Source organism: Porcisia hertigi, chromosome 28, assembly GCF_017918235.1.
Source record: "Porcisia hertigi strain C119 chromosome 28, whole genome shotgun sequence".
NCBI classification, from domain to species: Eukaryota; Euglenozoa; class Kinetoplastea; order Trypanosomatida; family Trypanosomatidae; genus Porcisia; species Porcisia hertigi.
The window spans coordinates 733,283-759,515 of NC_090587.1; the positions used below are offsets into that span (position 1 = coordinate 733,283).

General features: G+C 54.8%; 9 protein-coding genes across 9 annotated transcripts; all 9 read left to right on the forward strand.

The window, feature by feature from the left end:
- Positions 1-919: 919 nt before the first annotated feature.
- On the forward strand, positions 920-2,632 carry JKF63_03565 (uncharacterized protein; the record flags this gene model as incomplete). Its single annotated transcript, XM_067899567.1, has 1 exon — positions 920-2,632. The coding sequence occupies one exon, from the start codon at positions 920-922 to the stop codon at positions 2,630-2,632; it is 1,713 nt and encodes a 570-aa protein (XP_067755806.1).
- A 1,797-nt stretch (positions 2,633-4,429) lies between these two features.
- Positions 4,430-6,592, forward strand: JKF63_03566 (uncharacterized protein; the record flags this gene model as incomplete). Its single annotated transcript, XM_067899568.1, has 1 exon — positions 4,430-6,592. One exon carries the CDS (start codon positions 4,430-4,432, stop codon positions 6,590-6,592), a length of 2,163 nt encoding a protein of 720 aa, XP_067755807.1.
- Positions 6,593-8,780: 2,188 nt separating this feature from the next.
- Positions 8,781-10,877, forward strand: JKF63_03567 (uncharacterized protein; the record flags this gene model as incomplete). The annotated part of the gene is made up of 1 exon (XM_067899569.1): positions 8,781-10,877. One exon carries the CDS (start codon positions 8,781-8,783, stop codon positions 10,875-10,877), a length of 2,097 nt encoding a protein of 698 aa, XP_067755808.1.
- A 1,064-nt stretch (positions 10,878-11,941) lies between these two features.
- Positions 11,942-13,657, forward strand: JKF63_03568 (uncharacterized protein; the record flags this gene model as incomplete). Its single annotated transcript, XM_067899570.1, has 1 exon — positions 11,942-13,657. The coding sequence occupies one exon, from the start codon at positions 11,942-11,944 to the stop codon at positions 13,655-13,657; it is 1,716 nt and encodes a 571-aa protein (XP_067755809.1).
- A 724-nt stretch (positions 13,658-14,381) lies between these two features.
- On the forward strand, positions 14,382-15,377 carry JKF63_03569 (uncharacterized protein; the record flags this gene model as incomplete). Its single annotated transcript, XM_067899571.1, has 1 exon — positions 14,382-15,377. One exon carries the CDS (start codon positions 14,382-14,384, stop codon positions 15,375-15,377), a length of 996 nt encoding a protein of 331 aa, XP_067755810.1.
- Positions 15,378-17,983: 2,606 nt separating this feature from the next.
- Positions 17,984-18,616, forward strand: JKF63_03570 (uncharacterized protein; the record flags this gene model as incomplete). The annotated part of the gene is made up of 1 exon (XM_067899572.1): positions 17,984-18,616. One exon carries the CDS (start codon positions 17,984-17,986, stop codon positions 18,614-18,616), a length of 633 nt encoding a protein of 210 aa, XP_067755811.1.
- Positions 18,617-19,354: 738 nt separating this feature from the next.
- On the forward strand, positions 19,355-19,768 carry JKF63_03571 (uncharacterized protein; the record flags this gene model as incomplete). The annotated part of the gene is made up of 1 exon (XM_067899573.1): positions 19,355-19,768. One exon carries the CDS (start codon positions 19,355-19,357, stop codon positions 19,766-19,768), a length of 414 nt encoding a protein of 137 aa, XP_067755812.1.
- Positions 19,769-22,354: 2,586 nt separating this feature from the next.
- JKF63_03572 (uncharacterized protein) lies at positions 22,355-22,750 on the forward strand (the record flags this gene model as incomplete). The annotated part of the gene is made up of 1 exon (XM_067899574.1): positions 22,355-22,750. One exon carries the CDS (start codon positions 22,355-22,357, stop codon positions 22,748-22,750), a length of 396 nt encoding a protein of 131 aa, XP_067755813.1.
- Positions 22,751-24,879: 2,129 nt separating this feature from the next.
- Positions 24,880-25,263, forward strand: JKF63_03573 (uncharacterized protein; the record flags this gene model as incomplete). The annotated part of the gene is made up of 1 exon (XM_067899575.1): positions 24,880-25,263. The coding sequence occupies one exon, from the start codon at positions 24,880-24,882 to the stop codon at positions 25,261-25,263; it is 384 nt and encodes a 127-aa protein (XP_067755814.1).
- Between the last annotated feature and the right edge of the window lie 970 nt (positions 25,264-26,233).

Genomic DNA, 26,233 nt, shown 5'->3' on the forward strand with positions numbered 1-26,233 from the left:
TCACTGACGGCTATTGACAGGCAGGAAAAAGAAACAGAGTAACATGATCAAACTTCATTATTCCCTGGCGGTAATGGATGAGTCGATGCTGATACTGTTTATGTTGCCTCCGATCACCTCCCTTCCTTGAATAGTGTTGAGGACGATGAGGAGAGTCGATCTCCGAGAACCGTGCCCATACTAGGCGTTGTCTGCTCTCCACACGCCCGCGTGGCGCGGGTGCTGGTGGGGGGGGGGGGAGGTAAACAAAGGAGGGAAGCGAGATGTATACACTTGTCTAATCTCTACATCCCCCTTTTTGAAACGACCTCTTTGCGTTGGTGATTTCCAATCCTTTGCACCGCCCCAGTACACAAACATGCAGACATACGCTGCTGATCAACACATCTCCACCCCACCCACCCACCCACCCCCTCTCTCTTTTTGTCATCCACGACCTCGATTATCACGGATTCACGCACTTGGTAATCGTCCTCTGTCATTTTTTACCCTCTATGCTGGACCGCCATCTTCCGATCCCGTTCGTACCACCACAGGCGCTTGAATTACGAAGCCAGGCAATTTTCTGTTTACGATTGTGCACCTCCCCGGCGTGGAAAACACACACACAAAAAAAAAACGCACCATTGGGTGAATTCAGGTAATATTTTGTGGAACGCGCTTGTGTCCCTGTGAACCCTTCTGGCCTCACTTCTGTCTTGCGTTTGTGTATGTGTGAAAGGGGGGGAGGGGGGAAAGGAGAGAACACATCGCTCCTCGTAGCTGTGCGGCGCTTCAGGGTCGCCTTACCCAGTGTTTTGTTTTCTACTATGTGCCCCCCTTTTCAACACCGCCAGCTGGTTCTCTTTTCTTCTCTGGCTCCTGTGGGTAGGCGGGGCACGACATGCTTGTCTTTTCCCACAGCTTTCGCGGGCCGTCAATGGCGACCACCGCCTTGACGTGTGCATGCCGATGCCTGTGCAGGGTCTCCGCATCGGCGGCGGCAGCAGCAGCAGTCGTGCCTTCTACCTCGCACTCACCGTCGACGGATGCGGTGGGTCGTCTCGAATTCGATGCCTCCAAAGCTGGACTACAGAAAGTTGACAAGGCCTACGTGGAGAAGGTGATCCAAGACTCGACGCGTGGCTCCGCGTTTTACCAAAGCGAGCAGCGCAAGGAGGGGCTACGATGTTGGAAGATCGAGTCCCTTGTGGCAAAGCAGCGGCAGTTTTTGCGCCTATCCGCCGAAGAGCAGCATGTGTACAAGGCTCGCGCGAAGGCTGTTGAGAAGGAGCTCGAGGCATCACGCAGCTTTTCGAGGTGCTTCATCCACGTGGACATTGACATGTTCTACGCCGCAGTGGAAGAGAAACTCGATCCGTCGCTGCGTGAACAGCCATTCGCGGTAGGCAGCTACGCTATGCTGGCCACAAGCAACTACGTGGCCCGGACCTACGGTGTGCGCTCCGGCATGCCAGGCTTTATTGCGAAAAAACTTTGCCCTGCCTTGCGAATACGTCCACTAAAATTTGATCTATACCGTCGCGAGGCCGCCGCGGTGCGCTCCATCGGTGCAGAGTACGATCCGCACTACGTCACAGTAGGGCTGGACGAGCTAACAATGGATGTCACCGAATATCTTCGTACGCATCCGGACCGCCTGGCCGAAGATGTGTGTGCGGAGTTCCGCCGCCGTGTCGAGGAGGTGACGCAGCTGACTTGTAGCGGCGGGATTTCTCACACTGCTGCTTTTGCGAAACTCGCAAGCAACGTGAACAAACCCAACGGCCAGTACGCTCTATATCTTCGCACGCGCGACGAGGTCTTAGCGCACGTCAAAAATATTCCAGTCCGCGAGATGCCTGGGGTGGGCTTCGCTACGGAGAAACAGCTGCGCGCCCTCGGTATAGTCACCTGCAAAGACTTTCTGAAGCACAAGACGGAGCTGTGCTACCTGTTTCGCGAAAAGACCTTCACGTTTTACTTGTCGATTGGACTAGGACTTGTACACACACACGTCGATCGCCGCAACGCGGAGCGAACAGCTGCCACGGCGCCGTGTTTACAAACGCCGCCCTCCTCTTCAGCACTTGACCAGCCTGCCACTGAGCTCACGGCAGCTGTCCTCGCTCGCGTTGCGCAGAAATCAGCCAGTAAGTGTCTCACCCTCATGCGTGGCATTCCCAGTCGTCAAGCGTATTGGAAACACCTACGCCAGCTCACGAAGGGGGCACACGCGGTGCTTGAAGAGCAAAGCACTGCCACTAAGCACCTGTCCTTCCACACCACCGACCGCAACTTCTTGTCGCACAGCCACTCCACCATGCTGCCAGCGGTCACAAACAACTTTTCAGTCATCCATGCGGCGCTGGTGGAGATGGCGAGGCCGTTTGCAGGGCAGCACCGCCAGTTTCGCCTTATCGGAGTCCGGTTCAACAAGCTGCAGCCGCTACCAACGGGCACGCAGACGACGAGGTCCAAAGTGGACCGCCAAAATCGAGTGCAGCGACATGCCAAGCGCCACGAGAGCGTCACCGCCTCCGTTAAAAAGGTCATGCGGGAACGTTCCGCGCAAGTCAGTGGCGACGCACACCGCCGCCCTCGAACGAAGCCAACCCGTCGAAACGCAAAAGGGGCTCTCTGTGTAGCGTAGTGAGGGGTACTCCTTATGTCCCGCAGTTTCACGGCCCCCCCCCACCTACCCGCCTTTACCCTCTCCTGGGTACGCCATCCTTTTTTCTCCTCTCTGAAGCACGGGTAAGTGTGTCTGTGGAGTGATCAGAGTTGTACACAGATGCACAGGCACACGTCTTGGCTTCCCCACCTCACCCGCTTTTTTGTGCTCTGCTGTTTTTTTTTTTCGTGATCTCACTCGCCCATGTCTATTCACCCTGTACCACTTTTTTTCCCCTTTGAGCTCCATATCGCTTGTCGTGTTTTTTTCTTTTCGCGTTCGATTTCACTTTGTGCGTTAACCGGATCCCGATTTGGGGAGCGGCTTGGTGATGTGTTAGATCTCTCTGCCCCACCCTCCCACCCCCTCGTATTCCCCCCCATGCACTCACCGCACTTCAACTTGTGCACTTTCACCCACTAGAACACTCTTCTTCTTCCTGCACGCACAGCCTCCCCTCCCCCACAAAAAAAAAAGTGGTGAATGTATGTATTTAAAAAATATATATATATATTGTTTTTTTCCTTTGTGTATGACACGCAACAAGTAAAACAGATTAACCCTGAACTGTTTTCTCATACCGGCTCTCTTTTTCTCTCCGCGCCTTCCACCTCACACATCACGCACACACACCGACAGTTTGTGTGTGCATGTGATGTGCGGGTATTCAATTATATATATATATATATGTTTGCAAAAAAAAGGCAGAGATCAAAATGACGGCATGTGAAAGCTTTTGATGAGGTCCATTCAATCGAGCAGATTAACCCACCCACCCCCGCCCCAAACCTACGCCCACACCCCCACCTGCCTATCTACCCGCTGTGTATGGAATCAGCTCTCTATTTTTCCCACCTCCTCGGATCGTTATTATGTTACTGATATAGGATGGCGTCGTGTGCATAATGATCATGAACATGGACACTCTTTCCCACGCTTCTGTACACTCCCACGTTTCCGGAGGAAACCCCTTCGAGCGTTTTACTGACTCTATATCTATATCTATATATATATGTGTGGGGAGGGAGGGGGGAGGGAGGGGGGGTGGTGGTGTTGAAGGTAATCGCTCTATTGCCAACTTTCTTTAGCGTACGTTCTTCGTCAGTGTACAGTTTTCTTGTGAGTGACCATCTGAAGACGTGTATGACACACCGCCGAGTGTGACGCACACATCGTAGCCGAACCGCGCCCCTGTGAGGGGCACCGTTTTGCAGCCTCTGACAATGTGCTGCGGGTGTGGACACGTGTGGGACATATACAAGTGAACGGCTCCTTTTTTTTTCGCCCTTTTTCCCCCCTCCTTCCTCCGCCGATACAAAACAAACAAAAAAGGAAAATCGAAAGGGTCAAGCCAAAAAAAATAAAAAAGCTCACGTGCACGAAAAAAGTGCCTCGCAGTGCACTGGAGACCCTTCTTGTTATAGTGTCCAGCTCGGCTGCGTATATGTTGGGATGTCTGTATCGGTGTGTGTGTGCGTATGTTTGCCGATGACGAGACTTTGCGGCTACACTTCACATGGACGCCTCCAGTGGTGCAGTTATCCTCTTTTTGAGGGAAGAGGCGTCTCGTTACTCCCTCCCCACCCACCCCCCCACTATTGCCTCCAAAAAATAAAAGAAAACGTGCACCAGCCGTGTTGGCATCTGTGTTCCGTCTCCACTCCCCTCCGCTTCTCACCTCACCTCGATCTCTCCTATGGTGTATAAGCACCGCTGTCTTTGGCATTCGATAGAGATCTCCAAGCGCCTAAACAGACACACAGCGGAGCGCATGGAATGTTGGGCGCTGCCAGAGCGATGCAAGCGGTGGGCTCCTCTTTGCCGCGCCGGCGCGCGGCCCTCTGGAGCTCGCGTCGAACATTCGGCCTGCATCGCACGGCCCGTTGTTTGAAACCTACGAAGACCCAGGGGGGGATGGCCGATGCTGCGCAGAATGTGAGGGACAAGGCGTCGCAGCCGCCGCCAGTCTCTCAGGCAGAAGAACAACCTCAAGGCTCAAAACCCAAGATTGATCTGTCCTCTCTCTTCTACGACACATCTGTTAATGATTTGGCGCTGAACAAGCGAAATCTCACGAAAGACGACGACGATGGCAGCTTTGCCTTTGGTCAGGTACCCCGTGGGGTGATGAAGAGGGAGCAGGTCCTCAAGTACGTGGACATGGATGAGCTGAATAGGGCGAGCGAGCTGCTGGAGGTGCCCGATGCCTTCACTTATCCGCTGCATACAATGGATAACATCTCCGAGGCCATCATGCGCACCATGCAATCACGTGTAGTCATGTTCAAGTACGCCTCCCTGGATGACTTCTACACAATGAGGCGCTACATTGGAACGGACGAAGATGTGATGCGAGCGTCTATGCCTGGCAACTGTATCTACTTCCAGTTTGTGCACACCGGCAGCGTAGCAAATTCTAACGTATTTGTCTCACCATCGTCCTTGGCGAATGACCACGCGAAACAGCAGGAGGTAAAGGCAGCGCGCGACGCGGTAGAGAGGATACTGCGTCGGTACGTCTGTCGAATACTGGAACCCTTTCCAAACCAGCTTGTCATTGATGTGACGCATTACGCAACTTTTCTGCCTTTGCTCAACATCAGCCGCCGCAACGTTGATCAAGTCCTGAAGGATATCAAAGACTACATTGCAGATAAACCGGTGACAAAGGAGGGAATCGCTGGGCCGCCCTCCAAAGAAGAAATCGAGCCTTTGACACCGGATGCCCTCGCGGCGGAGATCGCTCGCACTATCCGACGAGAGGTCCTCATTCAACGCCCACACAGCAAGAGTGGATGCAGTTCAGAGGAGCCGACAACGGCGGGTTCACAGGAAACGCCGAGCTCGATGGCCTCGATACGCGTCTGCATCGGTGTGGCGACAACTGCCGTTTTGGCAAAGATCGCCTGCGACGCCGAAGTTGCAGCGGTGACGACCAAACTACGCGATGAGGAGGCCGCGTCTGTGACGGCGGTCAATGGTGGCACCAAAAGCGTCGTTCCCCTTGTGTCCATCCGCTCCTTTCACCGGCTCATCAACTCTCTCAAGGCATCCCGCGACTTCATGGCAAAATTTCCAGTGGCTCGCGTGCCCGTCTTCACGCCAGCGTTTTCGAATCTGCTGAAGCGCGTCTTTGGTATCATGACATGCAACGAGTTCTACGAAAAGCGGTACCTCATTTACTACTGCATGTCAAGGGAAACGGCACGTGTGTGCCACGCCGCTGCCTTCGGCCGGATGTACTTTGAGGAAGAGAAGATAACGTCGCTGGTGGCACTCGAAAACCTCAAGCGGTCCGTGGCACCACTCGAGTTCCTGGCCAGTAACCGCATCAGCATTGTGAACAAAGAACGTACTGAGTACAACTTGACCATGCGTAGCGTTGTCGCTGGTCAACTCCGACGGAAGCTGGCCAACACTGGCTGCCGAATCACTCAGATTCCATATGGACGGTTGTCCACGGAGGACTCAATCCACCGTACGGCGGAGACCGCGATGCGCTCGCTGCACCGCACCATGCATAGTCGAGGCTTCACCTATGCCGGTATTCGGCTAACACTGTTTCGGCGCCAGTTGAACCCTGCGATCGAGCGGTTCAAAGAAGAGACCACCGAGGACGTCGCCGTTGCAGCGCTTCACCGATTGCTCACGGAGGTTCTGCCGCACCGCAACCGTGCCGAGGACCCCAAAGAAGGGCACGACAGCGTCCGGCTTATCACCCTAGCCGTCTTTGGTGTCTCACCTTTACCGATGGTGCCACCCATTATGCTTCAAGAAGCGACGAGGGTAGAAAAGCTGTACTTTACAGCCAAGGGGTTCTGCTTGGAGCACCGAAGTCGAATGGTGAAGCGCCAGGAGAAGTTGGCAGCCGGTGGCGGGGAGCGGAAGTGTGGGAAGAAAAAAAAAATAGCCCAGGTAGACACGGTGTTCACAGTGTGAAAGCGAAAAAAAGAAACAGTGGAGGGCAGGAAAGGGGTGTCTCGAGTATGTCGTCTACACCCGTTCCACGGGCTCACAGGCGCTCACCCCCTCCACACACACACACACACAGGGGAAATGAGCAACTCTCAAACATCTTCTGTGTATGCATCTTGACTAGAAGGGCCCTGATTGTGTGTGTGTGTATATATATATATATCTTTTTTTTCTCCTCCCGGCGTTTCCATTCGGCCGTAGAGCTTGGGCTTCACTTTACACTCTCACCTGTCGTGCTGAGGCTGGTCGCGGGTGCACACACATCACAGCGATGCAGACTCAGCCATGTGGACGTGACTTCTGCCCAAAGCGCCGTACAGGCCCTGACTACTGGCATCAGTAAGCAGTGAATAACTGCGACCTTCACACCTCCATGGTACTTTGACCCCGCTGCCAGGAACGGTTTTGGCATTGGCAGCGGGGGGGGAATACGGGGGGAGTTGATTGGCCTGCACTCTCACTCCCCCCCCTCCCCCTCTTCATACCTCCAAACGGAGGTGTGTGGCCCCACTCTTTGTTTTCCATCAAGGCAATAGAGATTCACATAAGCGAGCATTCGAGTGGGGGGAGAAAAGGGAGGAGATGGCCTCATAGACACCACTGGTCATGGAGCAGCGGAGTCTGTAATTTGCCCCACTACCCACATTCCCTTCCTCGACTCTAACTCATAACTGAAGGGTGCAATACGCCGTGTATAAGGTGGGGGGGAGGAAGGAGAAAATAGAGCACTCCGTGCGTTGCTGCCTTCTACTGTGCGGAAAGTGGGGTAGTGGTTGTAAGGAGTAGGCACGGGAGGTCCTCTCTAATATGCTCACGCTCCTCTCCTCTCCTCTTCCCCCCCCCCCTCTTCCGTAGCCACCCCCGCTCCTTTTTTCTTCTTTTTGCGGCTTCCCTTGGGTGTTGCCCCTTTTTGTGTGGGTTTGTGTGGCGATTTTTTTTTTCCTTTTGTATCCTCTCCTTTGAAGGGGACTTGTTGTTTTTTTTTTTCCGGTTGCGGTCCCAATAATTTTTCCACTCACATCCCCCCCCTTCTTTTTCCCGCCTATATTCCTTACCAGAAGGTGGCAAAAAAAAAGTGGGGAAAAATCTATGCAGGGGGGCCATCCGCTGAACCGCAATCCCACAGAGGGTGACCTCAGCAACTCTTCACACACACACACACACACACACAAACTCATTTCACAAACAAACGCAGAAGAAAGTAGAAGTTTTTTTTCTTCTATTTCAAGCGGCGCTGTACAATCAAAAACTAAAAGATTGCGTTTTGGGGGAGTCTATGTTATGGTAGGGGAGGGGGGGAGCGGGGATGTTGTCTCGCAGTCTACTCCACGCGTAGTCGTTAGCGGAACGAATGTACCGACACGCGCCCCGCACAGAGAGGAGACGGCTGTGGCGGTTCTTCACCACCACCACCATCCATATCAACCCATGTACATTACACGTTAAGCCTCTGTCTCCCATCCCATCCGCATGTGAGCACTCACCTTCTATCCCGCTTCACTTTATGTTCCGTTGAAGAGCTCCGTGGCGGGGTGGGGGGGGGGGGGGGGGGGGCACAATAATGTATATATATATTTGAGCTGGTGCAGCGCATGGGGAGTGTCATTTGCAGGCGAGACGGGTGGAGGGGGGGGAGGGGGGTAACATTTACGTAGCGACAGTTGAATATGTTGTTTTTTTTATTATTCCCCTAATGCGTGCTGTACTTTTTTGTTTTTCCCCCTTCTTTAGAAGACGTCCTCCGCCCCTTTTGATGCGCCAACTCTCTTTTTTTTTCTCTTGGGCCTTCTCTGGATGAACACCTTTTTTTACGGGGTTCAAGCACCCGTTTCACTATCAACGACGACCCCATACACACGCAACCGGATGTGAGAGGACTTCTTACTGCTTTGTCGTCCCCTACCCGCATACCCCCCACCCCCTCTGCTCACTCGGGCACCTCTTGCAGTTTCTCTCCAGTGTGGGCACCCTCGCCGATTGCTTAACAGTGCTCATCCCACTTCTATACAAAACACTTACGGAGCTACTCGCGCGTTCTACCCAAGAAGTGCGTGAACACCAGCCGCTGCAACACACTCGCACAACAAAAAAGACAAACACCAGGGCCGTGTTTTGCAGGGTCACGCTCCTAAGGGGGAGGGGGAGGGGGGATATGGGAACCGCATATTTGTTCGATGCCCGACGACTCGCGTGGGCACACACGCGAGGAGGTCCAGTGGCGAGCGCAGAAGGGATACGCCAGCTCTCCGTTCTCTTCGTGCAATCAGAGCTCTCAAGTGACCTCAGCGACGAGGTGACCGATGCGACGGCTGTCCCAACAGCTGGGCCCTCCAGCTCCGCCGATACGGCCCCGATCCCGGTGTCGAGTGTGGCAGTGCCCGAAGGCAACGATGTTGTCGATGTGGACGCACTCGATAGCGCCGGTACGGACGGGGCGGAAGACGCGCGCAGTTTTGCCATAGCGCCGACGCGCAGCCAGCGTGTTGGTCGCCTTGCCCTTCGCGACGCTGTGGTCCTCTCCTATCGCAGTGCAAGCGATGATCACGTGATGCACAGTCGCACCGTGGACACGCCATCTGCAGATGATGCGGCTCTGCCGCCCGCAGATGAGCTTCTCTCCGTGGCCACGGAAGACAGCCGTGTGTTTCTGCGCCGCAGCGGGTTGGCAACTGCGCAACGCAGTGCAGGTGTCCCACCGTTGCACATGTGGCGCGGATGCAACAGGAATGACACTGAGAAGGGGTTGCAAGAAGAAATGCGGTCATCCGCGGGCAATCCCAATAGATCTGGCACATTCTTTGAGTGGGGCGACTGTGCGTCGTCATCACGGAACGAATCCGCTGCACGACCCTCCTCACGAATACCGATCACCGTCTCCTCCGCCCGCTGGAGGCAAGAGGCCAGCGTCTTGCTCGAGCACGCTCGCGGCACTCTGCATCGAGTACGTCCACGGTGTGATGCCTTCCGTGCACGAATGAGCATCTCATCCCCGAGCGGACCGCGTGCTTCACCTCCTAGGAGCGCCTGCGGCCATTGCCAAGCTGACTACGTGGCGCTCTCCACGAGCACCGTGTCATTGGTGCAGTCACGTGAGTATGGTGCTGACCTCGTCGCGATACATCACACCGTCTTCGCGTGCGGAATTAGGGCAAACGCAACCTGCATGGATGACTGGGGCCCGCATAGCACAGTTGTCGGCTTCTCGGATGGGACGTTGCGTGTTGTCGACTGGCGCATGCCAGCGACAGGCTCCTCTCAAGACACGAGCGATGGTGCTGCTCCTTCAGGCGACTTTGAAAAACACGTTGCACTGTGCACGCATGTCCCGCAGCCATCATGGCTGAGGCGTGGTGGTCGCTCAGCAGCGGCCGTCGCATCAATAGCTGGCGTGCTTTCGTGTTGTGCCTTTGAGGACAACTTTCGCGTCGTGTGCGGACTGGGAGATGCCTCTGGAGCTGTGGTGATGGCTGATCTTCGCCGCCCCTATACCGGAGACCGTCCCGCACGTCGCCGCACGCGCGCGGGGCAACTCACCGCGCAGCACCTCTTCCCAGAGACCAGCGGTCAGAGCCCTACAGGACGCGCCGTGACGGACATCCAACGTAACCCTTCGTGCTTTGGCCGCATTGGCCTTGTGGACAAAATCGGTACGACCGTCCTGACCAATCTGGCTGCGTTGGAGAGAGGGGCTGACAGCTCTGCAGCGGTCTCCCTGAAGCAATGGCGCACGATTGACGGGGCTCGTGTGCATTCACCTGTCGCTCGCAACGGTGCCTCGCGACCGCGTCTTCCACCGCCGCCATCGCCGCGGCTGGTTGCGGAGCGCCTGGCGAGCCTGTCAGCGCCTGTGTCTCGGGCGGATGTGGTCATGACCATCCGGCACAATGTTCGCGGTCGCCCCGGCGATGGAAACGCACAGCGTGAATGGTTTCACAGCCCCATTCCCGCGTACCCCTGGCCACGCTGCGCCTTCAGTGACGACGGCCATCACTTTGCCCACATAAACGCTGGGGGTAGGGCAGTCGCTGCCACGGTGCGGTGCACCGGGATGCGATCTGGCGTCCCGACCGGCCGCTCTTCTTCTCTACACTACCCTGGCATGTCTGCTACTCACATACAGATTGCACCAAACACAGCGAGCGGGCACGCAACGCTGATGCCATCGCCCTTCATCGCTGTGTCTTGTGTAGACGGGCTTTTTTGTTTCGATACCAGCGATGGGCACACACTGGTGACGCCAATCGAGTGAGCCGCACCGTTTGACGTCTCCTCCCGAGTTGTGTTCAGGTATCAGTGTACAGCCAAAGCAAGAAAGGCGCTTCGCCTGTCCACACTCGCGCGTGACTTGGCGTCCCTTAACGCTGGATCCAGAAATTTTGCTGGCACTATCATCAACGGAGAAAGACAAGACGTTTTTTTCTTCCAAAACAAAAAGTCATCAAAGGTGGACCAAACGGCCACATTGTTCAGCGCCACTCAACGGCATTTTGCACGCGCAATAAAATGGGCGACTGAATAACGGATATGCAGGCATGCTTCCTCACATACATTTCGCTAATGTGACGCCCTCCCACCCCCTACCCTCCCCCCTCCCCTCCACACACACACACACACACGTCGAGGACATACCCTGATATGTATATGTGCGCTTCTCTCTCTCTCTCTCTGTGCGTTTGTGTGTCTCTTTGTATTGTCGACCTGTTGCTCCGTAGTCATCTTCCTTCCCCACTTAGCATTTGTCCTTGACATCGGTCAATGGTGAGCACCGGTCATGCCAGTGATACCGCTGGGTCCCCCTCGTTAACACGATCGCCACTAGAACAGCTGCATCACTTGCTTGTCTCACTCTTGTGCTGGTGGCCGTACGCGCCACATAAACGAATCCCATCAATTTTGCTGGCCGCTCCTACCTTAAACGGGAAGAGTCATCTCGTCTTCAGCGCTGCGGCCGCTGCCAATGCGTGCCCAGATGCCGCCGAGGGTGAGGTTGCCTGTCTTCCAGAGAGAGACGGAGATCAGGCAGCTCTTTGCCCAGGACCAGCGGAGGTCACCGCGGCGTCTGCGCAGTCCTCGGCGTTATCTCAAGCGCCTGGCCGCACTTACGTTGTGACGGTTATCCCCCCTCTCGCCAAGGCCCTGGCAGCTCAAAACGCTTGTGACGGTAGCACGGGACTGCGTCGGCTGCTCCGTCGGGCCATTCATGATGCATGCGTCACATACTGCAGTCAAAGATCCACTACTTCATGTTTAGCCAAAGACAAGTCCTCCACCTCGCCACCGACCGACATCTGTATCCTACTTGTCTTGGACCACATGGAGTGCTATCTTCAGCAAGATGACACGTACATCCCCGCTAGCGGCAGTTTAGGAGAATTGTCTCGTGAGGGCTGCAGTGCGCAGGGCATCAACACGCCCTATCCGGCCTTCCTTGGCGATCTTTACACAGTGTTGCACAGCTCCCCACCTCTCTTCTCGCAGCAGGAGTGCGCCGCGCTGCACTTGGCTCGTCTCGTCGCCGTATGCCTCTTCACGGGAGGGCTCGACGAGGTGCTTCCTGTGGTTCGCCACCGGTATGTCGACTACGCTGTGGCCCTTCCAACCCCGACAGAGGCGGCGAGACGCGCGTTTTTTCTACAGTACGCCACACCCGCCGCGGATGGTCAAGCCCCACTGCGGTTGCCGTTTCCAATGGTGGATGCATTAACCCTTCGCACCGGTGGCATCTCGTACGGGGGACTCCAGGAGGTCCTTGGACACGCACTGGACTACTGCGCCTCATCGCTGCACTCTCTCTCTGCTTCTTCCCCCGACCTCCTGGGCGCTGTAAAATGTGACAAGCATGTGGCCAGCGCCATGGCTCAGACGATTGTTCAGACCTATCAAACCAGCGGCTCCGTCACGGCTTTGGAGTATCGCCGCAGCGCTGGCTTTGTGGATATCCAGGTGACGCGGTGGGACGATATCGCGGGAATGGCACACGTGAAGGAGACGCTGCAGCGACTGGTTACCGATCCAATTCGGCACCGCACCACGTACCAACACTTCCGAGTGCGCCCCTCGACTGGTGTGCTACTCTACGGCCCTCCCGGCACTGGCAAAACGATGTTAGCCAGGGCCATGGCCACCGAGCTGAATGCTTCCTTTGTGTACATGGACATACCAAAGCTGGTGCAGGCAGAAGTGGGGGAGTCGGAGAGGCGGCTGCAAGAGTACTTCGATGTCGCACGCGAGCGCAGTCCTTCGCTCGTGTTTATGGACGAGGTACAAGCTGCGTTTGGGCTTCGCTACGCGAACCTCGAGGATGCGCATCCGCATCGAACACGGCCCGTCGCACCTGAGAATGGTGATCTGGGAAGGGCAGCCTCTGCTCCTGGCACCGCCACTGCACATGATGCACGTCTCGTGTCTCACCTTCTTCGCTTGCTCGACGCCGCACAGCAGGACGAGGAGCACTTCGTCCTCTTCGTTGGTGCCACAAATGTTGTGCACATGCTGGATCCGCTACTTCTGCGTGCCGGTCGACTGGACACGCTTCTGGAGGTGCCGCTTCCAGATGCCGCGGCTCGCGAGAGCCTTGTCCGACGGGTCGTGTACGGCGAATGGGCGCATTGGTTTTGCGAACAGCCGAGCGATACCTGCCTGTCTTGTCCGAATGCCGTCAACGGGGCCGTCCCTCCACCGAATAGCGCCGAGCGGCTAGAAGATCTCCGCTCAGCGCTCGTTGAGGCGTTTGTGCGCCACTCCGACGGCTTCAGCGGCGCCGAGGTGCGAAACCTCATGTCGGTGTTTGGACTCCAGCTAGCACGTATCGTGAGCCGAAAGCTGGACGCAACACAGAGCACGGCACTTGAAGAACCAATCGACTGCACAGTGGCCACTCACGATCCACGAGTGGAGCAGCACAAAAGGCAGTTGCGCCTGGGCAGCGCTATAACGGCCTTTCTTTCAAACAGCGGTGGTGCGGGAAGAGGGCTTGGCTCTGACGCATTGGCTTTATTGGACGCCGTCCTAAAGAAACCTATCGCTTAGCGCGTCTCCCCACCCCCTCCCTAACACCGTGAGCACCACCAAATTCTGCTTGTCAGCTGACTTCTTTCACTCCCACCCCGTTGCCCAGTTGTGTGGTTTGTGCCAAAATATCTATCATCACATACCTTGGAGCACGCAGTCGCTGCGGTACCCCCCCCCTCCTACCCCTCACCTTTTCTTTCCGTTCCTCGGACATCCTCATCGCGCACACGCCGCAGGGGGGGCCCTCGCTTAGCGTAAGGCGCGATCTATCGAGGGGAGAGAGGAACCGCTCCAATAAATAAAAAATATATATTTTGTGTTCAACCCATGGTACGGCATTCAGCTCACTGCAGCCCCTCCCCCCCCCCCATGAACTGGTGATGCCCGCCATGAAAATTCGAAAGCACAACGAAACGGACCAGGCCCGTGCAAGGCCACGCTCCTCCTCCCCGACGCCGTGAGATGGTTGTCTTTCCCCTCTTTCCTTTTTGTCATTGTCTCATCCAATCTACACGCTATGATGCAGACGGGCCGCTTTGTTCTTTTTTTGTGTGTGTGTGTGAGGGGGGGGGGGGCCTAGCGCATGCGAAGTTTTTCACCCCTTTGTTGGTTCGTTTCCCCTGCTGGACAACCCCCCCCCCCCCCCCAATCACTTTGAAGACTGTCTCTTTGATCCTTTTGCCCCCTCGGCCTTCCTCCTCCTCCTTCTCCTGCACTCCCTTCAGCTCCTCCATACATATGAATGGATCGTCTTCCACTACTGCGGGCAGCGGCCGGTTTGAGGCCCTCACCAGAAGCGGGCACCGCTTCCCTCTCCTTCACGCCGTCGCCACAGCCCTACAGTCCCCCGGAAGGCAACGCCTCCATCCAAATAGCCTTCACTCCCCCACCTAATGAAATCGATCAAGACACAGTCAACACCCTTGATGCCTTCTACCGCGACGTGGCGGATGTTTTGTCCAGCGTCCAGGCGGTGCGCGCCTCCATGAACGAGCTGCAGCAGAAGCACGCCGAGAACGTGCAGACGGTCGACCCGGTGCGCAGCAAGACACTGCGCGACGAGATCGAAAGGTTGTCGCGCGAGTCCTACGAAAAGGTCACGTCCGCGAAGGACAAGCTCGATGCGATGTCCAAAAACACAGCCAAACTGAAGGTGACACCCGATAGCATCCAGGCCAACAGCGCCGTCATCCGCATCGAGGAGAACCAGTACATGCACCTCGCGCTGAAGCTGACCATGGTTATGACCGAGTACCAGCGGCTCCAGTCCACCAGCGCCGCCTTCTACAAGAAGCAAACGCAGCGCCAGATCAAGATCAAGTACACCAACGCTGACGGCAGCGCCATCGACGACGCGACAGCAGCGCACCTGGCAGAGCAGGTATTGGAGAACAACACATCCAGCTACATTTTCCAGCAGAGCAAGGAGGTGCTCGCCTCCATAATCGAGACGCGCAACGACATCTACCGCATCGAGCAGTCCATGCGTGAGCTTAACCAACTCTTCAGCGATCTAGCCTTCTTGGTGAATGAGCAGGGCGAGCTGATGGACGTCATTCTTGCCAATGTGCAGCAAAGCATACGCTACGTGGAGAAGGGACGCGCGGAACTAAAGAAGGCACGCAAGTATCAGAAAAAGAGTCGGAAAAAGTTGATTTGCATCGTTGTGTGCGTTGTGGTTATCATTGTGCTGTTTGTTGTTGTTGGTGTGATATCAGGCACCGTCAGGGTCAAGTGAGGTACAGGCGCTGTGTCCTTGCAATATGAGAATGTAACGGGTAGCAAAGGTTGGGAGAGGTGGGGCAGGGAAGCGTATATGCGACACACACACACGCACACGCACACACACATACCACGGGGGATAGAAGTAAGACGAACAGAAAAGGTGTTCGTGAGACAGTGCGCAATGGGAGGGTGGTGGTGGTGGTGGTGGTGGCAAGACGTGGAGGAAGAAAAAAAAAAGAGGGGGTGTGGAGGAGAGGCAAGTAGGAAGGAAAAAGGGGGGACAATACTTGGCTTTTTTCCCCCGTAAATCGTTTGCATAGATGACGCGTAGCTGTAGGTGTTCTACGCCAAGTGTTGAATGCACACCCGCTTCGGTACTTACGGCGGCTTCCAGCCCCCGCCCAACCCCACAGCAAGGAGAACTGGAACCTGCCTCGGGCATTACTCCCCGGGGGAGTGGAGAAGAGGTCTGCGGTGCCGCATCGGTGTAGCTTGTGTGTGTCGGCTTGTAGAGGGAAGTGAATGGGTTTCTCGGGGGGAGGCATGTAGCGTGTAGACGTTAGGTGGCATCTTTTCCTAGTGTCCACGTGTCGCAATTAACAACTCGTGTGCATCTGTGATTTCTTCGTTTGTCTTCACGTGCCTCTGCCTCCCCTCACCCATTGCCCTCCCTTGGCACCGTGCTCTTCCTCATGCCGTATACCTGAGAATATCCCCTCCACCACCACCACCACCAAAGAAAAAATACAATAACAATACAAGCAGTTTTTATTATCTGTCTTCAAGTCTTCCCCCCCCCTCCCCCACACCGTAACACGTCCCGCTCTTTCTTGCTGTATTTCTATTTTCACCTGGTGTTTCGCTGCTCCTGCTCCTGTTCATGTGTGTGTGTGTGCGTGTGTGTCTGGAGAGGGAGGGAGGGATGTGGCGGTCACGTAAAGGGGATAGAACATAAGATCAGTCGCAATCCGTTGTCATCGCATAGAGCCTCGAAACACGTGCATTTGTTTTCTCCCTTCCCCACCCCCCTCTGTGTACTGTTGAACTCAATCTACTTTCTAATCTCCTTCAGCTTGCATTCCATCGTCGACACCACCACCACCTCCCTCCCTCCCCCCCCCTTTCCCCGACGACGACGACAAACACATCCATCATCGAAGCTCAACAGCATCGCATTGTTTCTTGCCCCTCCTCCTATCTCCTCCCCTCAACATATCTATATATATATATATTTTTTTTTCAAACTTGTGCTGTTGCTATGCTTTTTTCTTTTTGGGTGTGGGTGTGCCTGTGTGTTTGTGTGTCCATCTCTCTACTTGTTGGGTAAAATGAATAATCCTTTGGGTTTTTTTTACATGTGCGTCGGGGTGGCCACTTCACACACACACATACACACACACTTGTTCTTTTTCTGCCTTTGTTGCTTGCCGCATCCCCTTCCCCCGCCTCGGTGTCAAGACCCTGATGATGCCGGTATGGTCGAATGATATGGTGCTTCCCTCATCCACTCTCCAATCTTCCCCGACCCGCTATATGTAGACACACCCAAGAAACCGTCGAGGCGCATCAAGCGCCACTCCTCGATGCCTCTACACTTTGACAATGCTTTCCCATCATCTCCTCTTGAATTTCTTTTTGCTGAAGGTATGCAGAGCCTCTCTTCACGCAGCTGCACTCGACACCTCAAAAGCAGGGGGAAGCCTCTGTGTGTGTGTGTGTGCGTTACAACAAAGATAACAACAAGACCATTTTTTTTTAGAAACGTTCTGCATCACTCCCCCATTTTCCCATCTCCTGCGTGCTCGGTAGTCTGCAGAGAAGTGTAGGATGTGTGGAAGTAGACTGTGCTCTCTTTTTTCTATCGTGCGTGTCCAGTTTATATCGGTGTCAGCGTATGTGAACGCAGACAGAGTCACAAAACTGTAAACATACGGGGGGATCACGCATTCACACACACACACAGACGTTTCCCTCTTGTATCGTGTTATTGTTGCGTGTTACACTGGAGAGGCGCATGAGGTGATGCAAGGCGATTATATTGTGTTTGTGTCCTCCTCCACACACAAACAAACAAAAGCGACGGGAGATGCTGCTCCACTTTTCGAAAGTGTTTTTTTTTTCTCGCTTGGTGTGTGCGGAAATGCAGACTAATTTACGATGACTCCTTCCCTCTCGTCGTGTTTCACTTATCCTTCTTCCTCAGAAAACCTTCCGCCACCTTTTGATGATTGTTTTTTATTTGGGTGTACGCGTGTGTGTGTGTGTCGAACGGCACAACACCGCGATAAGGTGTTGGCCCTGATGTACTGATTTTCGGCGATGAGTGAAGCCCCCTTTTCAGTGACTCCGCACGCTGAATAGTTTTGTACTCTTGAGACGGAGATTCCACCATACAACAACCCACAATGCACTCATAAAGCTGATGCACATTTGGTGAAGCGAACGTGCCCAGAACAAGTCGGCTGAACCCCCCCCCCCCCAAAAAAAAAAAGAAGATAAGCGCACGGTGAACGGCCTCGCCAACCGATTGGGGAAGCGTTCAGCAAGTTCGACACCCTTGATGCCTTCTACCGCGATGTAGCGGATGTTTTGTCCAGCGCCCAGGCGGTGCGCGCCTCCATGAACGAGCTGCAGCAGAAGCACGCCGAGAACGTGCAGACGGTCGACCCGGTGCGCAGCAAGACACTGCGCGACGAGATCGAAAGGTTGTCGCGCGAGTCCTACGAAAAGGTCACGTCCGCGAAGGACAAGCTCGATGCGATGTCCAAAAACACAGCCAAACTGAAGGTGACACCCGATAGCATCCAGGCCAACAGCGCCGTCATCCGCATCGAGGAGAACCAGTACATGCACCTCGCGCTGAAGCTGACCATGGTTATGACCGAGTACCAGCGGCTCCAGTCCACCAGCGCCGCCTTCTACAAGAAGCAAACGCAGCGCCAGATCAAGATCAAGTACACCAACGCTGACGGCAGCGCCATCGACGACGCGACAGCAGCGCACCTGGCAGAGCAGGTATTGGAGAACAACACATCCAGCTACATTTTCCAGCAGAGCAAGGAGGTGCTCGCCTCCATAATCGAGACGCGCAACGACATCTACCGCATCGAGCAGTCCATGCGTGAGCTTAACCAACTCTTCAGCGATCTAGCCTTCTTGGTGAATGAGCAGGGCGAGCTGATGGACGTCATTCTTGCCAATGTGCAGCAAAGCATACGCTACGTGGAGAAGGGGGGACACTCGGGGCTTTAAAATGGAAACACAAGAATTTGAGAAGAGCACTAGACAACGATATCCCTGCGTGCTCGGTTGCGCCAGTAGGTGAAATCGACGGTTGAACGGGATTTCCCGTGGAAAGAAGGTCTCCTCGGAATCACCAGCTACCCTCCCCTCTCTCTCTGTCTCTCCCCGCGCGGGGCGGAGGAGGGTAGGGGAGGGTAGCGTGCGGGGCTGAACTGATGCTTTACGATTGAATGAATGTTCTGAAGAGTAGAATGCCTTTTACATTCCTCCACATCAGGCAGCTGCTGGAGCACTCAACCCGATCCTCGGACTCTACGGCGGTGCTATTTCCGCTGTCCTGACCCCCAAGAAGAAAACTCTCAGCGGTGTGAACTGTCTTGGCGACGACTACGCATGTCTTGCTGCTGCTGCAATTGCTCACCAGCGCATCGCTGCCGCAGCTGTTGCGCATTTCTTTTTCTCCTCTTTGCAATTCACATCACAAACACACGCTCCCCGACTCTCCTCAATGCTGCTCTCAAACTCCACGACACACCCACACACACACTTTTTTGGCACCGGACGCATTTATAAAGGGAACTCAAAGACCTGCGCTGCCTCCTTCGACTACACACACACACGCACACACATCTTCTTTCTCTACTGCACACTTTCCGAGTATTTTTCTCTTTGCTTTTCCAAGTATATATAGTTCTCTACCCCGTGTAGCTCACCGTTGTTCACCCTCATCGCGTCTCCCCTGTCCTCATGTCCGCCAACATTCGCACTGCTCTCTCTGGCACAAACGTGCCGATGATGGCCGCAGCGCTCTCTGGCGGACTCGGTGTGACGCTTGGTGCCCTCGGCTCTCACGCTTTTCTCGAACTCATGGACACGAACCAGTTCAAAGCGTATAATGTGGCCAACCAGTACCACCTAGTTCACTCCGTGGCGATGCTCGTCGTGGCGGCTATAGCGCCCCGCGTGGCAGAGCCGGCCGCCACCCACTTTCGCCGCGCCTATGCCCTTTTCGCCTCTGGCACACTGGTTCTGGCCGGATCGCGCTACATCTACTGCACAGTGCACAAGCCACAGTTCCTGAGCAAGCTCCCTGCAGTCGGTGGTGCGATGCTCGCGGCTGGTTGGATATGCGTCGCTCTTGGCGGCTCCTTTACCAATTAGCGATGAAGGGAAACGCGACGCCCTGTGTACGGCTTGGCAGCGAACGACGAGGGGGGGGGACGCAGAAGCGATCGGGGGGAAGCCACATACCGGATATGCACGTGACCTCCAAAGCCTGGCAACGTTAGGTGCTGTTCCACTGCCCGCCATACACCCTCCCTTCCCCCCGAATCCCCTCAACAGTGAAGAGAGAGGCACGTCCTGTGACCGGGGACAGGGGGGACGACGACGAGAATGTCGCCAAACCAAAAGGAGAGAACACAACCCGCAAAAGATGTGGAGGAAGTGGCACGCGCGTGGGAAGCGGTGCGTTGTGTGTCTCCCACAGAAAGCAGCGGCAGATGCTCTTTTCTGTGGTGGTGGCGGAAGACTTTTAGCTATCCCCCCCCCACCCACCCACCTACCCACCCACCCTCTGGCCCCTCTTCACTCTGGTGCCTCTTACAGTACGTATGTGTGTAGAATGAAGCCTACGCATGGCTCGCAAGAGGGGGAATCACATGCACATGGACGAAATGCAGAGATGCACGAATTTGGGTGGGAAAGAGGGGGGTGTATGTGTGTGACTGTTTTAGTTTGAGCAGTTCTCGCTTCCTTTTGCGCCTGCGGGCGCCCTCTCCCCTCTACGCATCTCCCACCCACCCACCCCCCTCCCCCACTCTTCCAATCTTCCCCCTTTTTTGCTTTACGGGGAGAAAGCGGTCCCGGAGGAGGGCAGCCTTCTCGCCTTTGTTTTTTTCGTATATGCGCGTTTGTTGTTGTTTTGGGGGGGAGGGAGGGGGGCAGAGCAGTACAGCTTTTCTTGTTTTGTTTTCTTTGCCGTTGCTAATGAATGGTTCGTCGATGTTGGAGGAAGGCGATGTTGTTGTTGCATTTGCGTCTCTGCCAGTGACTTCATGATGGAAGAGGATGATAAGCAGGGGATGTCTGGGCGTGACACGTCTGAGAGGTTTGAAGGCTGTCGTGTGTTAGCAACGTGCTTGCTTGTGCGAGGGAGGTAATCCTCTTGCGAAGACTCGAATTTCACGACTGGGCAGCAAAATACACTCCCCCCTCTCCATCCCTTCCATTCAGAGATGAATGCCGTTTGTTTTCCCTTTAGTATCGTATCGACCACCCACCTCCACAAAAAAAAAAAACTGCAGCCTCGCGCTCTGCTTTCCTGCACCCTCTTCCTGCCTCTACCCAACCCACAACCACCACCACCTCAATTTGATTTTGTGCTCGGTATAAAAATAGAACATCAAAAAAAAAGAGTTTCAAGGGAAAAGGAAAGGGGTGTTCCACTGGGGGGAAGGAGAGGAGAGGGGGGGCGGGCTGCGCAAAGGAGTGACACGCAAGTCGTCCTCTGTCCATGTGATGAACACCTACACACGGTAACAAGCACGAGCACAACAAAAACGTGTCTTTCGGCGAGCGCTCGCTCAAGAAAATTAATTTTTATGCTGGTAGAAAAATACGAAGGCCGATTTGTCTGATGGCATGCACACACGGCGTCCGGGTATGCCCCAATGGAAAAGCAAAGAAAATGAAGCAAGTGAAGTCTTCACCGGGCCGATTGCGAGACCACAGGATGGCGAGTGAGGGGGTACCCTCCTGTGTGTCGATTGCTCTTGTGTGTTCATGAAAAGTGTGCAGCCCGTTCAATTCGGTGACCCCTCCTCCGTTTCTTTTTTTTTTCGCTGGTGGGATAATTGCTCCTCTTTATATTTTTTGTGTGTTGTTCGATTCCTCTTCTCTCCTCGCTCCTCTCTAAATGTTTTTCCCGTCTCTCAGCGCAGATCCCTCCCCATATTCCCGTACGCTCTCCAACATATGGCCCACATCTGCGAGTGCTCACCAAATGGCGTGGAGAAGAGAGTGGGGGAGGAGGGAGGAGAGGAGAGGAGAGGAGAGGAGAGGGGAATAACAGGAGTAGCGAAGTGTACCGAGACGAAAGGATGGCTCACGTCTCCTGCTGGCGTTTCTCGTTACACACCCACAACAAAAGGGGGGAGGGAGGGAGGGAGGGAGGGGTCAAGACCAGCCTATATGCAGATGCAGTCACTCTACTGATCAGTCCTATGTGTGCGACCCTTCTGAATGGGGCCCGTCTCCGGCGAGAGAGGGGAGAGGAGAGGAGGAATACACAGTCTATGCCTTCACCCCTAAAATCAAAAAGGTATTCGGTTGACTCCACCTCTCACGTGCTGCCTCGATCGCGAGGGAGTTTTCTTACCTCATTGTAGAAGTCTCTCACACGAACACGTCACCCGCTTCCCCCACCCCCCCCACACCCTCGTCTTCCTGGCCCGTGCTGCCCATTGGACCCCTTGTCCCAAGCCCATGTGAAACAAAAGATCTTTTTTGCAACAATCCCTGCAACAATATTCCACCCTTCACCCCCTTACCCTAAATAAAAAATAATAACGTACACATTAATGTACCCCCAACACATACACACGTACATAACCGCCGCCCCTTCCCTCCCCTCCCCCTAGCCACATCTCAACAGCACCTCCACCTACTTGCACCTCCACACACAACACGCACACACACACACACACACAAAGACTGCTATTTATCGGAGATCGAGTTCAAAAAAAAATGTCTCTAAAAACCGCTGATGTTCCCATGATCCTGGTAGGATGCATGGGTCTCTCTAGCTTTGCCATGGATGCCATGGGCAAGTGTCTCGAGACGAAGTTGAACATGCGTCAGCGCCGCTCTTGGCTGACGGCGAACCAATACCACATGGTGCACACAGGTGCGCTGGCAGCCATTGCGTGGATGATGAAGCTGGCAACGCAGTCGCCCGAAGCATCTTCTCGGCTCAACAAGGGCTTCTATCTGGTACTGGCCGGTGGCGTGGGGTTCAGCAGCTCCATCTATTCGCTGTGCCTCCGCATCTGCCCCAAGTTCATGGGCCCACTCACTCCTACCAGTGGGCTTGTCCTAGTACTGGGATGGGCGAACGTGGCGCTGGCGGGCCTCTACTGGTAATGTGAGATGAGAAAAGCGAAGAAAATAGGGCGGTGGTGGTAACACGAAGGGAGATGTAGCGATGGTGTCGCTCAGCCTTTGAGAAAAGGAAGGTGTCAACGATTCGCTCTGTGCCACCCACCCACCACCCCCCTCCCCTCACACACACAGCAAGGGAAGGGGTGCCACTTTTTCGAGTGTCGCAGCGGCCTCAATTTCGCGGCGCTTTACTCCTCTCTCATCGCACTCTCTGAAGCCAAGCAACTCGAGTGAGGAGAAACTCAGGTGGATGCGGCTCTGCGAAGAGGGTCTCCAGTGGGTGCCAAAAACTCGTGAGTCTGCCTTGAGGATCGAACGCTTTTCCGAGAAGGTGTTCCTGTATGCTTCTGTTTTCGTCGCTCTTCCTATTGTGAGTTGTTCTCCGCAGGTGCCTGAAGAGACCTCTGTGGCTGTTGGAGAGTGACCCATGGCGGCCATTTGGTCAGTGATCGTACATATGTGTATACATATATATATATATATGTATGTATATACGGGGCCCTGCGTCCTCCTCACACGCAGTCACGCATCACCCGGTATCCCCACAATAAGCCAAGCATCCCGCCCCTGAAAAGGTCGGTTCAAAATTTGGGGGGGGGGGCGGGGCGGAGGGGGCGGTGCTGCAGCATCAGGTGTGTGTCTGACAAATGTCACCCCCTTTACCCCTTTTCTGTTATCGTTAGTAAGCGCAGAGTTGAACGAAACCGGGTCGAACGGATCGGTCAACTTTTTTGTGGTTTAGAAAGAAGCGGGAAAAGAGAGAGAGAAGAGGAAGAGAGCGCATATTCTCTTGGATCGCCTCACCCCACCCCACCCCACCCTCTGTGTTCACCTTTGGCGTCATTCTCATCTAGTCTCATATTCTTTTGTAAGGAAACGTGGGAGGGGGAGAAAAGATAGCAGGAAGGCCCTCCCGGTGACGACGCAGTGAGATGAGGCCAGGGATGAGAGGAAGGGAAACGAGAAGAGCGATCGGGCGAAGGATGCGTCCCCAACCACACCTTTTTGCCGCTCTTGCATAGTTGTGTGTATATTCTTGCCTACGATCTCCCCTCACACCACCACCCTCATTCAAGAAAAAGAAGGGGTTTGGGCTGTTCCTCCCGTTTGTATATATACATACATATGGTATGACTCGGTTGGCTTAAGCTGATGACACCTCTCCCCACTCCCCACCCCGTTTGATGTGTTTGTGTAGTGGTGGTGGTGGTTTCCGTGTTTTTTTTGTGCAGGTTGTCCTTCGTAGATGTTCTGCGCCCCTGCTTGCACACTTGCGTCTACGGGGAGGAGCGCTGGCGGCAGTGCGTACTTGTGAAGACCTCCGCCAATGGGCTACAGAAAGCCATGGAATGCAAAAACAAAAGGCCTTGGAGGACAGCAATGGCCGTGAAGCGACCCTTTTCGGGGATGAAAAGCATCGTGGAAAAAAAACACAGAGGGAGTGTGTAAGCCACTTGTATTGTCGTAACTCTACCATTGTGGATCCCCTGGTCGAGTGAGGAGCCGTCGCTCTATGCTTGACACCAAGAAGAGCCCCTACTGTACCACTGCACAAAAATGTTGTTGCTGGGAAGCCCTCGAACAAAGTACATTTGAAGAGATTTTTAAAAGAGCCACGTTGACGATGATTCCGGGGGGGGGAGGGGCATCTAATGTGTGAAAGGGAAAATGGACCACAACTGCCCCTTCTCACCCATGCAGACAGTCGTGTCGGGCCTCCTACGCCTCCTTCTCCACTTTACTCAGATGGTCGCCTCATGTCTTGATGTTTATACCTGCCTGGCAGGCGTCAACAAGACTGCGGCGTGTGTGTGTGAATGTGTGAATGAGTGTTAGTATCTGTATGCCACGAGCTACTCTTTAGTGTCTTCATCTCCATCAATATAGACCCCCCCTCTTATTACCTCACACACCCTGTCTCTCCCCCTCTTTTTTTTTTTTGCACGTCCTCGCACTCAACTGCGCGTGTACGTGTTTTCTCATTGAAGGGAATTCAACTCCCCCCCCCCTCCCCCTCCCCCCCCCCCCCCCCCCCTTCCTTCACCATCAAAACCCGTTTGGAAAAAAAAAGAGGTGGATCAAGAAAAATCAAATCCTATATATATATAGCTATGGTCTCCATCCCGCTAGTGTACAGTGGTGTGCTCGGCTTTACCGGCGTCATCGCCGGGGCAGTAGGTTCGCACGCCTTGAAAGAGAAAACCTCAGAAGAGCGCAACGCCTTTGTTGTTGGCTCTCATTACCAACTGATGCACAGCATCGCAGCCCTCAGCGCCCTCGCATTTAGCCGGACTGTGCAGAGCTCCAACCCAGTCGCGGCGTTGCGGCTGCGCGTCTCCGCTTGGATGTTTTTGGTTGGAACGACACTTTTCTCAGGCACCGTGTACGCACGTGTGTGCGGCGCCCCCAAGACGCTGGGCCAGTTGGCCCCTGCGGGAGGCTATATCATGATGGGTGGCTGGGTGTGCCTCATCGCTGCCGCCGTCGCGTTGTGATGACGTAGTTTAGAAAAAGAAATCATTGTCTGTGGTAACCAGCAACAGCAGCTTTTTGAGGGGGGAAGGAGGGGGAGTGCAGCATCATAGCCCAGGTGAGATAAATCGCCGTTTGAGTGCGCGCGCGGAAACTGAGCGCTCACGGCGCGAGAGAACAGAGGGTTTCCATTGCACGTGTGGTAGCTTCGCCGCGCCATAGACCCGCTCCTCCCCTCTTGTCTACGCTTAGTTTTTTTTGCTTTTTTTCTTCTGAACCCTCCGGCTCAGATGACGATGCCGGCCATCATCACCCCCCGTGTGGCCTCAACGCGGTCTAATACCCCCACCCAGTAGGGAAACCAAAGACTTGCAGACACGGCACTCGGGTACGCCTGTGGTCTCGTTGCCTCGGTGAAAGGGGATGCGCTAGAGCTGTGCTAAAGGAGCCTCGGGTCGATGATTTAAGGACCATTGACACGCCGACACCCCCCTGTCGATGGCGTCAGGACCCAGGCGCCGGCTGCATGCCCCACCCCCCTCCCTCCCCACACACACACACACACCATCCGTCGGTTACAACCCGTACGTGAGAGAGGCCACCGCTTCCGCGCCATGACAGGGGCCGCTTGGTGTTATGCGTGCAGTTCGCCCCGGATTGTCTGGAGCCGGCTGCGCAAAAGGCGTGGAAGGAAGGACATGAGAAATCCATCAATTTTGTGGCCCGGTTTGACGACAGTTGCCCACAAGTATGAACAGACACATACAGCCTCGCCTCACCTACACCTGCTGCACCACACTGCCACTTGCAAGTACTTCAGGATCAGCCTTCATGGTCGCTGAGGAGAGAAATGGGACACGCCAAGCTCCCACCACCACCACCAACCAACAACCAACTCCTCCCCCAACACCACTACAGCTAGTGAACTCCTCTCTCTCTCTCTCCCTCAGACGCGCACCTCTCTCTGTAAATTTTGTGCATTCGCTCACAACA